A 12,459-nucleotide genomic window follows, 5' to 3' on the forward strand; every position below is an offset into this window, starting at 1 on the left:
TCATGACATCAGAACCCCTATACCTTGTCCTGACTCATACAAGACTGTCATACCTTCTCATTGTCCTTGGCCTTCCTGAACTGACTGTCGTAGTCTAGCATCTTGTCAAACCTCTTCTCAATAACATTGTTAGGCCCATCAAACATCTGTATGAGTTGGCTCAGCGGGACAAGCACTTGTTCCTCCACAGTACATCTCTGTATGGTGTAGAGAACAATTAATAATGTGAGTGAGTTTAGTTTCATGCCACAATATTCCAGCAATATCATGACAGCGGAGAGCAGAAATGGGCTTCACACATTGTGCCCAAGTGGGAAATCGAACCCAGTCTCTGGCATGTCAAACAAACGCTTAAACAATGAGACTACCCCACCACCCTAATAATGAATAGCATCTTTATAAGTAACAATGTACATTTAGCAAGTATACTTGAAATAAATAAACAAGCTTCAAGGAATTTCAAACTAAAATGTTATGTGGAACTGCTAACACTTTACAACCTCCCCTTTCAGTTCCATAGTCTCATCACAGACAAACAACTATACTCACAAATGTGTGAAGCAGTGGTCCAACAATCTTGCCCTGGACCTCTTTATACATCTTGACTTCCTCTGACGGTTGTCCATCATACAGGTCAACAATGTCCGCCACCAGACTTTCCTCTGCCCCGACACGCTCCTGGACAAATACATGAATACAGCTTGCTTACAATTTGTACAGTTGATAACACTTGGGTTACTGATAAAGGGAGATAACTTTTGTGGGAGTGAATGAGCACATTTCCCTTCGATCAATGGTAGAGCTGCTATAACCATGGTAGTACACCATTGAATCATTAAAGTGAGATTGTCATTGACATAACATTCATGTGAGGTAACTTGGAAAGTCAGGTAAGTCCTTGCAGCATTAGAGCCTCTTTAAGCACACAAATTATCAATCTTTCTGTTTATCGAGAAGAAAATACCCTTCTCATCGCTTCCTGTAACTAGTCAGATACAGCTTTCATACAGGAAAATGAAGAAAGCAATTCTGTGTTATCTCCTTACCACATACAGTGAGGAGCACAGAAGACCAATCAAATCAAGCACTCTTGTACGCCAAGCAAACACTTCGGTCAGCAGGCTACACTGTAGTATACATCTGTTGATATTATGTATGCTCTGTTGTGGTACAGCTGGACTATTTCTGATTGGCACAAAACTACATTCACTCACTGTTTCTCAACATGAGAGATACCTACCTGCATAAGGTCCATGTACGTGGAGACATTTTTCTGGAAGACTCTCACAGCCTTCTCAATGTGCCGAAACCGTACCTCTTCTCGCTCAAAGTTTTCATCCCGCGTCTGCTCAAATATCAAACACAAATATCAGGAAGAGACACTCGATCAACAAGAACTTAATAACACACATCTTCGACTTACACAATAATAGCCACTTATCTGAAGAACAAGGTCAGAAAAATCTTTATTGTTTCATGAAGGTGATTTGAAACATGCTTTGTAATGATATTTCCTTCTGGACAAACAGCTGTGGTTTCATGGCCCCTGGCCCACTAATGTGCTGAGCAGTTTGGTTGAGTCCCCTCTACATTCCCCCTCCCCCTACCTGCAGCCCCAGTCCCAGGTTGGTCGACAGTCGGCCCCGCATCCTGCTGGACTTCTTCCTGATAGAGTGGAAGTTGAACTTGGCGATCTTCTCACTGAACCGCTGGTCACTGTCCTTCTTGTACTTAAACACTGCACAAAACAGTACAAACACAATATCATCCATCATACTAAACACTAGCTAAAACATTACAAACAAATATTCTTTGAGCAAGCAGCTTGTGTATTCTGATTGTCGTAATTTCTTAAAGGAAACATGATTTTCATATTGCGGCTTGTTCAGCTTGACCTGAACTACTCTACATATGCATGAGCACAGAGGTCAAATGGCACAAACTGCAGGTAGAGTTGATTTCATTAAATAGGGGAGCAGAGAATGTTGTGTTCGTGTGAAATATGCATACATGAATTTGTTTCAGAACTTGCCCTGGAAAACAACAGTTTTGAAAAAACAATCATTTTATGTTTCAGTTGAATTGTTTATACAGTCATATCCTATCTAGTCAAAAGATGGCAAACGGCATCCTTGTCACAGCTATTGGGACATGTTGACAATCAACTGAGACAGGTGCACCCCTTCACAATAATAGACCCAAACAGTTGTGATACGGTCGGACAATGCATCAATATTCACTTGATAAATTTTAACTGAACAAGCTGTACAACCTCAATTAGGCTTAAAACCAAACTCAGCCCTTCAAATCACTACCCAGATTCCCTCACTCGGAAAGATTGTTAATGGAAGCAATATCTTGAAATCAAACTACTTGCACTGACTGCTTGTATATACATCATAAGTTTTTAGCTTGTCTTATGATATCATGTTATATTGTCATATAGTTCAGAAAAGTATGGGAGAAATAGATCTGCTCTTACTAGTCATAACTTTCACCTTACCCAAGTCTTTCCTTCGCTTGTATTCATTAATAGCAGTAGCCACGTCAGTCATGGCGTTGATGGCTTTAACAATCTCCTGTTTGTCTTTGTGATCATCCTCTGTTGACTGAAATATTCAAGTGTTCACTTCATAACCTCATCTCATGTGAATATGCATCTTGACATATGATCTGGGGGCGAGTGGGCGAGCTGGCTAAGGCACCAGGCTAGTAATCCAGTGAGGTTGCGGTGCTGGGATTGAGAACACCTGTGATTGGGTGTAAAAACTTGGGAGTCAACTTTGTGTGCAGACACAACAACCAATAATCATAAAGACTCTGCTGAAAGAGAGTCTGGAATACATGTAGCTCTATAAATACAACTGTAGCCTCAAAACATTTACTTATTTCAGCTGCAGAAAAGAATTTTACTGCATGACTGTGACCTTTCTTATACTGTAATGAACTTAGGTACCAGATATAAAACGAATCTAGTCAATCATTCTTCAGATATTCAATTTGTGCAGTGGGGGATAATTGGTTGTAAATGTCAATTAGCAACACATCACATAACAAACTTGTGGCACGAGATGAGTCTAGGGTATATCTATCACCAAATACAGTGGCCATACACATGAGTATCAAGAATGATAATTGTTTGTTGTTTATCTGTTTGTTTTGGAATGCCATACCCAACATTATTCCAGCCAAATGGCAACACGCTGTAAATGATCATGCATGGACCAGACAAACATGCGACTGACATCCTTAGCATCAATCCCCACGACTGGGATAAAATGACATGCATCAACCGGCTGGGCAAAATCTGATCCTCAGATCCTTTTAGCTGCCTTTTACAGCAAACATGGGTTGCTGAGGATCTGTTCTAGCCCAGATCGTCATGGAGACTCAAATTTACAAGTGCAAAGTAAAGAACAAGAGTCATCAGAAGATGACACATCCCCCCAGCCCCCAACATATTTGAAAGGACAAATCATCTGACAGTTACTTCATGATTTTTAGATTAAGTTTGAATTGTTTCCATGGAAATCATGAAAAATATAAATGCCATACATCTGTAAACAGCGAAAGGCATCACTTCAACATCTGTCTCATGTATCAGTAATGATCTGTTGAAAGATAATCATGCCGGGAGATAAAAAAGCAATATGGAGAACACAAATTCACGCACCTTGAAAAGTTCATTCAGCAGAAGCGGGTACTTGAGTATTCTCTGTACAGGTTTGATGAGCAAAGACTCCAAGTCAAACACATTGGTTTGTTCTCTCAGCTTGGTAATGATACGTGTAAAATACTCCTTCACTTCCACGTTGTCTGTGTACTGGAAAACACACATACAAATATCTCAATACTTACACAGAGTAGAAGACACAAAACATACTGTGCTGTGACACCTACTCTGAAACATTTTTTATTTCTTTTGTTTTGTTTACTGTTGGATACTGTTGCACGGAGCAATATTCCTGCAATACAAAGGCTATCTAAATAATCAAATCTGTACCAGACAATCTAATAGTACTGATATCTTGAATATCAGAAACCATCACACCATCTTATTATGATGACACATCAGCAATAATATTACAACAGTTGCAACTTAATCTTAAGGTATGGGAGTTTCCATCACCTTGGCGCCAAAATCACAACGTCACTCAAGTCATTGTGCTTGACCACCTGATAGTGTTATTTTTCCCTTTTACTATGCAATACATGTTAAGAGAATACAGTATCGTACTAATAATTCATTGTACATCTAAATGAGGTAAGCAACATTCCTGTATCTGCTGATGACATTCTCAGTCTTAAATAACGAAGGAAGAATAATGGACTATCATATTCTCCTTGCACTTGCTGTTGAGGGTCCATCTAGGCCAGATTCACTGCAGGGTAATTAACTTTGCATGTCACCATAATAACAAGACCCACCTTCTCCATGAGTGTGATAACTGCATCATGGTTCCTGCAGTATGGAGCATACGTGTTCTTCATGTCCTCAGAGAAATGCACAAAGTTGGGACCTGAAACAAGTCACAGCATTCAATGACACTGAAGTTTGTCTCTTGGTATCACTCTGAACAAAAACATACCAGCTCATGATAGATTGTGAACAAAATCATTTTGTTCCACTTTTGATCAGAAATGCCTGTCCACTATTCAGAGACATTTAATGTCAGCTGGAATATGGGGGAATATATGATTCAAGGCATACTGTGATAGCACATATAACAAACAAGACCACTAACATGATATCACAAACAAGATCACTAACATGACTAAATCTGTGGAATCCTATCCTTGGAAACTTCTCTAGACGAACTTATACTGAATTATACTTGTCAATCATAAATCTACATAACCTTCAATCATTGTAACATTTAACAGGAAGCCTTAAACGAGAAACCTATATGCATTGATCACCTATTAACTGTTCCTCGAATGTCTTCCCATTGATGCAGCCTTCCAGCATGGTGAGGAGTTTCTGTGAAACTTCCGCTATCTCCTCGATGTTGCCAAACACCACCTCCATGTCCACACCAGGTACCTGACAGAGGTAACATTTGGTATTACTTTACTGAAGCAATATGAGCCCCAAAGCAAGCTGCACAAGATGAATCACTTCCATACCACAGATACTCTACTCATACACACACCTACCATGTAATCCACTTTTAGTCAAATGACAATATTTATTTCATATACAGTTGGCAACTATCTATACATCTCTTTTTGAGGTCTTCAAACTAAGACAGACAAGTGGGTAACATTCATGTGTTTACTTTATTTTCCTTGTCTCGAAAATTACCTCCCTTCTTTTGTCTCTTATACAAAGCTACCACCACAGAGATCAGAGAACAATTTCTGCATAGTTCTTGTAAGTTCACTAAATTCATTGTACCTTCTCTGCGGATGGACCCAGGAAGGTGTCGATGCACAGATGGAGATCACGCAGGTAGTCCTTCTCCGTAGCCAAAAGTTCTGCAATTACATTTTCTCTCTTCTCCCTCCTCTTTTGTTTCTGCTCTTCTTGCCTCTTCTTGTCTTCCTCCATCTTCCTCTTGGCTTCCTCACGTCGGCGCTGTGCTTCTTGTTCTGCCTGGTACTGGCGCAGTTCGGCTGGGCAGAGTTGGTGAAGGTTCTCTGAGGAAGGACAGACAGGAACGTGTACACAGAAGGCTTCAACAGCTGCTGGAATATCTCACAATATGGATCTCATGGTAGGTGCACACACTATATATAGTGTTATAACCTGAGAAGACTGAAGTCAGTGAAACAATGTTTGGCTACTGACATTACTGCCAGGCTCTATCTTGTGTCCAATAAAATTTTCTTCTGAACTGTCAGATATGCCTCTATTATACTATTCTGCTCTGGAAGTCTCACTGGACAAATGAATGTCCTTGAAAACCATTCTATCATTAAAATGTTCTGTGAACCTATTTTACTTTCCAATTTAATGGGAAACTCTTTTTTTGATGAATGCTCTGGGAACCTATTCTGTTCTGGAATATTTCAGGAATTAGTCAAAACTGGAATTAACCTCAAGGTTTACTAGGATATTATATATGGCAGATACATAAATCTAGGGAATACGTGATGCACATACGTCTAAGATTAGTCAGTTCTTCTGTGAGGCCCTGTACATTTGCTCGCTGGTCATCTAGTGTCTCTAGGATCTCCTCTCTGCCATCCTCCCCAACCTGCTGTAGCATCAGTGTCAACTCACTGCATGACTTCTCATAGCTCTGAAACAGGACAGAGACTGAGCTCCTTACAGTAACTCCAAACACAAGACACATTCTGGACAGTGCAAATCACATCTGATCTTAGACTGAACATCTGCACATACGAGTGAGTTTAGTTTTACGCCGCACTCAGCAATATTCCAGCTATATGGCGGCGGTCTGTAAATAATCGAGACTGGACCAAACAATCCAGTGATCAACAACATGAGCATTGATCTGCGCATTTGGGAACCAATGACATGTGTCAACCAAGTCAGCAAGCCTGACCACCCGATCCCGATAGTCACCTCTTACGACAAGCATAGTCGCCGTTTATGGCAAGCAGGGCTGAAGGCCTATTGTACCCTGGGACCTTCACGGGTTCTGCACATACGAACAACCAGTCTTGGGGACAACATGGATAATGACATGGAAACAGGAATCAAGGAAGGGTGGACTGTTGGTTGCGTTACATATTATCAAACAGTGGAGATATTCAATAAAAGCGTGTCACAACTACTGCAGAGGTGCCAACCTAAGTTAGCCCAAATAGTATTTGATCAAACCTTGATGCAAAAATTAAATGCATATGAATTTTTTACTGCTAGTTGCTCTAGTTGCATATTTTGTGTTGTGTTTTTTCCTAACAGAGTTTGTCAGCTGCTTGACTTATGTGTCCTTCTGTCCATTATCATTATATCATTTACCATGAAACATCAAACTCTTCATGTGAATCTGTCTGTTTTCTGGAGACAATTCTGGACATGACAAGGCAAACTAATAATCAAAAATATGATGTCAGCTTGGTTCATGCTAGAGCTGAGTATTGACATAGTTAATCAAGACTGATACTTGAGAAATAAATATGAACAAAAAGGTCAAAAAGAAAGATATTTCACATCAGTGGTGAAACATATATGCATTGATTGCTGCATTACTAATAAAAGCAATGTCCTGTACATACTTCGATGGAGCCTTTGAAAAAAGACATGATGTCAATGTATTATGAGTAAATTTGTACTCTAACTCAAAGAGGATAACAAGGATATTTTATATTGTTGTTCATTGTTGAAAGTTTTTCCCCTCAATGACATTTCCAATTATCAATCTTTAGAGCCAGTCCATATTCATTTCATCTCCTTCTTCCTGCTGGGCAGTTCCAAGTTCAATAAGGGTTATCAGTGGTAGTGAATGGTGATGTAATATGTACAAGGACACATTGGACATCTTCAATGAGAGTTGGTGATGGCAAGGTGGGAATATACTGGTAATAAGTAGAGATGAGAGCCCTGTGTGCTCTTGTGTTCTCATCTTTAAACAGATATTTTCAACAGTTATAACTAATGTTTCCCCCCTTTCCCCCCAATCCAAATCTCCCCTACTTTCTTAAATAGTTATATCTGGAACTGAAGTTACTCTGGTGTTACACTGCTAAATATTGACACCATTATGCCTAATGCAAATACTTATCACTGATCATTGTGTTCCCTTACATAGAATTATGGCATACAGAGTTTGAAATTTTGCATGTAAAGTCAAAGGGTTACTGTCTTAATTCTAACATTGTCCAGCACTGATGTTATTTACAACAGTAGGGTCTTTGGACTAAACATTAAAATTACAACCTTTCCACCTCATGTAAAACAGAATGAGACAGGAAACACATATTACTACACACCCATCATTAGTAGAGCAGTGAAATGAGACAAAACATGCACTGTATGTTCTCCAAATGGCAATGTATGCTCTGTAACATACCCCTTGAAATGTTTCACACAGCCGTAATGTATGTAAAAGGTTATATGTATGAAAGTTAATAACAAAAAATATCCATGGAAAACCTTAATTGTTCACAAAGACTGAACATGTGAATTACAGTCTCTATGCTGTTTAATGAGGTGAAACCTCAAAAGCCACAAAAAGACTTCATAATGGCTGTTGATATGAGAAAAAACCTCACTGGCCACATGCAGAATCTAAATATTGGAGACACATCTTCTCTGTTGATAACATAAGGTGAACCTTCATTGGCCACAAAGTGAGAATAAATACGAAAACAAAAGAACTATTTAAATTACAGCGTCAGATTTAGCAGGTATTTCTGTCATAATAATGTTTGGTGAGTCCATTTGAGATTTTTGTTTTGAATGAATGAAGGCAAACCACCATCTACAGTTCACATAAGGTAATACAATTAATTCGTATTATGTCTGTAGCTGGTACAATGGTTAACCGAGGACCTTGAATTATGTATCATATGTTTGCTGCTGTCACCACATTCTTCAATAATCCAGCTACTAGGTGGCCTGCTGATAATCTGATTAGGACCAGACAATCCAGTGATTGATATTGTGAACAACAATCAACACCAACTGGGCATCATGACATGCCATCAACAATGTCTCCAAATCCGAAAACCAGATTCATTAAGTTACCTCTTATGATTGACTTTAGATTCAACACCATCAGGGCATCATGACATGCATTCAACAATATCTCCAAATCCGAAAACCAGATTCAATAAGTTACCTGTTATGACTGGCTTTAAAATACTGGAACAGGGCAGTTATGATGCCAAACAGGCAATTTGTTGGACAAGGGTGGCTTTTCAAGTTCAAGTTTATCATTATTCAAGTGATGTAAAGCATGTACTATATACTGACAAGAATCGTGATGCAGGTCTGTATTGTGTATACAATACAAGGTGATGTAATATCACAGCACATCTGCTATGTATATCCATGTAGTACCACTTAACCCCTACTTAGGACTGACTTTGATATGAACTCTGTCTATCTATCTTGAAACTATGACCATTTGGTGACTAACTTTTACCCTAAGCTGAATAAAATTCTGAGAGTTTATTGCTCATTTGGCCAGGGAATAATATGAGGATTCACAATCTTAATTATTTCATTTAATCTTTTGTATAAAGTGAAAATCAACGGTACTTTTTCACTGCAAACAGACTATAGTTAAGTTTGATTTTCAAGAATGTGACAAAACTACTTGTATTTCTGAAATTTGACTTCTTTATAATGAGATCGAGTGATCTTGAACTTATAGTGGGCTTAGCCAAAGGTTAATGCAAATTATATTATGTGAAACCTTAGCCTTCTATCACATCTTTGTCATCCAATATTGGGGCACAAAAATCTGTTCACACAAGGACTGAATTGAATCTTTCATGAAACAAATATGACACATATCACTAATATTGGTAAGAAATATGAATACTCGGTAAGAAATATGAATACTTGGTAAGATATATGAATACTGGGTAAGAAATATGAATACTTGGTAAGATATATGAAAACTGGGTAAGAAATATGAATACTGGGTAAGAAATATGAATACTTGGTAAGATATATGAATACTGGGTAAGAAATATGAATACTTGGTAAGATATATGAATACTGGGTAAGAAATATGAATAAATAAATTGCATAAATTGTTGTTTATAATGTCAGTCACATGACTGACTGGTCCATACTCAATTATTTACAGACCACTCTCACATATGTAGAGGCAATATTGCTGTATGCCACATTAACAACAGTAGAACAAATGAACAAACAAAAAAATTTAAGAATCTAGGGCACATGCCAGTGGGCTTACTTTTATGCTGCACTCAGCAATATTCCAGCTATATGGTGGTGGTCTTTAACTAACAGAGTCTTGATCAGACCATCCAGTGACCAACATCATGAGCATCGATCTACACAACTGGGTTACAATGACATGTGTCAACAAAGTAGGCAAGGGTTACTAAATCAGTTCTGACCCAGATCTTAACAGGTCTAGGGCATAGTACTAATATCAGCTGTCAATCTAATGTCAGATTATAGGGTTATTATCAGTTTGTAAGGCATGTCACAGTACTAACATAAGATGTTTATTGTACATTCCAGTACAAATATCAGATCACAATGAAAGGCAATACCCAGGCACTACATTCATCTGTGATGCTGGGCACTCTGTTAATGACCGCATGAGTGACAGCGGACACATATCCTATTCTTAACTGTATGTACAAGAGTACTCCTATACTGGGGTGGCGGGGGGATGAGAGAGACTTGTACTGTGGAGGATCATGCTCACCTGTATGTCTTTCTGTATCTCTGCTATCCTTCCCTTCAGCTCAGCAACCACCTCAGCATTCACCTCATCTTCTACATCTGGAAATAAGTTAATACAAATACAGTGGAATGTGTTAAATCAGGACTCTGTGTAATCCGTTTTTCTCCATAATCCTGACTACTCCCGGAGTCTCGGCAAAACTTTTCTAAATTTACCATTAAAGCATGCTTTATAATGCAGACATTCTCAAATGCAGACTACGGACTAAAAGGACAGTCCCGACAATCAACTTGCTATATGAACAATGCTTTGTACTGTCACACAAGGATAAGTTGAACACAGACCTGACAACTGACCCGTATTAGCATTTATGACAGCTGCCCACTGGTGCTTGCCATTGTGAGCGTAGGGGCCCCAGGTTGTGCACGATCAAGTGTGACCATGTGACTCTTATAAGCAAGGCAAGTGCAGCTACGCACATAATCAATTTTATCGTGATGCACTGCACGTGCTCTAACCTGCCTCGGCTCTCCTTATCACAAACCAAATGGGTTTGTTGATTGCTGTGCACTGCCTACTTCTCTTATTCTTTTTTGGCAGTTTTTAATTCTATAAACACACACACATTAATAAATGTTCGTTAAGTCAGTGTCAGTTTGCTGTTTTATTGATGACAGATTACTTGCTTGTTTCACATTTACTTCATAGTAATAACAGTCCAACCAATGAAAGTACAAATGATATACTGACTAAACCTGAAACAAAGAACTATTCAAGATGCTGGGTGTCCTTAATAAAGGGAAGTAACTCAACATCAGTGTCTAAAGTAATGGACAAAAGTTGTTTACAGTGTTCCCAGAAATTATTGAGAAAATCTTTTTTTTTTTCTAATGATGCTAAGATTGGAAAAAAGGGCTTTCACTATGCACTAAGCATACTAAATAAGGGAGACAACTCTTGAAGGCTTAGAAGGCAGCTCATTACGTCAAGAGTTATCTCCCTTGTCTGAGCAGACGGCTTCCTGTGTTGACATGGCAGAATTTACAGCAAGAGAGAAAAGAAAGCTCATTCTAGATGATTTTGAAAGGGGTGAGGCTGATGCTAAAGTGTTAGCTTGTAGACATGGTATTCCTCTGTCTACAGTATACAGGACTTTGAAGAATATTCAAACAGGAACCGGGATAGAGCACAAAGCAGGGGCAGGTCGGCCTAGGAAATTCAGTGTTGTGGATCGCCGAAGACTTGGGCAGATTGTGAGTAGGGGCAAATTAAAAAGTGTTGAGAACATCAGAAATGAAATGATTAGCAGAGGAAGTCCTCAGGTATGCAATGAAACAGTTAGGCAGGAATTACAGAGACTTAATTGGGAGAAAAAACGTGGAATTCCCTCGCCGTTGATGAACGATGCACAAAAGGAAAAACGTTTAAACTGGTGTCGGGCTCATGAAAATCAAGATTGGGATAATGTTTTCTTTTCGGATGAAAGTTCTGTTTGGCTTTTCCCTAATTGTGTGAAAATTTGGACCAAAGATACTGTCAAACCTATCTACCAGCGACCAAAACATAGCCCAAAGTTTCACATGTGGGGTGGCATATCGGCTCGCGGAGTGACGCCATTGTGTGTTTTCACGGGAAACTTGACAAAAGAAAGATACGTTGCCATTCTAAATGGTCACCTTCTTCCGACAGAACAAACATTGTATGAAGATGATTGGATTTTCCAGCATGATAATGACCCAAAACACATTGCGCGCTACACAAAACAGTGGTTGTCGGGCGAAAATGTTCAAGTTTTAGACTGGCCCAGTTACAGCCCAGACCTAAACCCAATTGAGAATGTGTGGGGAGTCATGAAGGACAGAATAAACCAAAAGGGACTAAGAAATATTGAAGATATGAAGGCCGAGGTGGTCCAATATTGGGATACCCTGTCACACGATTACCTACAAACTTTGATGGGTAGTGTGCCTAGGCGTATTCAGGCATGCATTGCTGAGTGAGGAGGTCTAACAAAGTACTAAAACAAGACTGAGACTGTAAAAGGATGATGTTTTAACATGTTTATGTAAGTAAAACGCCAGAAGTTGATAAACGTAACGAGTTACATGACGCAACATGATTCTCAATAATTTCTGGGAATACTATAATTCAGACT

General features: G+C 39.0%; 1 protein-coding gene across 1 annotated transcript in view; it reads right to left on the reverse strand.

The window, feature by feature from the left end:
* Positions 1-12,459, reverse strand: part of LOC137261275 (dynamin-binding protein-like) — a 49,269-nt gene that overhangs the window by 12,803 nt on the left and 24,007 nt on the right. Inside the window, exons 4-14 of the mRNA XM_067798996.1 lie at positions 10,326-10,402; positions 6,107-6,245; positions 5,399-5,640; positions 4,921-5,044; positions 4,429-4,520; positions 3,674-3,823; positions 2,504-2,609; positions 1,608-1,738; positions 1,241-1,345; positions 550-678; positions 54-197 (exon numbers count right to left, since the gene is read on the reverse strand). Of these exons, the coding sequence (XP_067655097.1) occupies positions 54-197; positions 550-678; positions 1,241-1,345; positions 1,608-1,738; positions 2,504-2,609; positions 3,674-3,823; positions 4,429-4,520; positions 4,921-5,044; positions 5,399-5,640; positions 6,107-6,245; positions 10,326-10,402 (1,439 nt within the window). The remainder of the gene's footprint in view (positions 1-53; positions 198-549; positions 679-1,240; positions 1,346-1,607; positions 1,739-2,503; positions 2,610-3,673; positions 3,824-4,428; positions 4,521-4,920; positions 5,045-5,398; positions 5,641-6,106; positions 6,246-10,325; positions 10,403-12,459) is intronic.

Source organism: Haliotis asinina, chromosome 14 (assembly GCF_037392515.1).
Source record: "Haliotis asinina isolate JCU_RB_2024 chromosome 14, JCU_Hal_asi_v2, whole genome shotgun sequence".
Lineage (NCBI taxonomy): Eukaryota > Metazoa > Mollusca > Gastropoda > Lepetellida > Haliotidae > Haliotis > Haliotis asinina.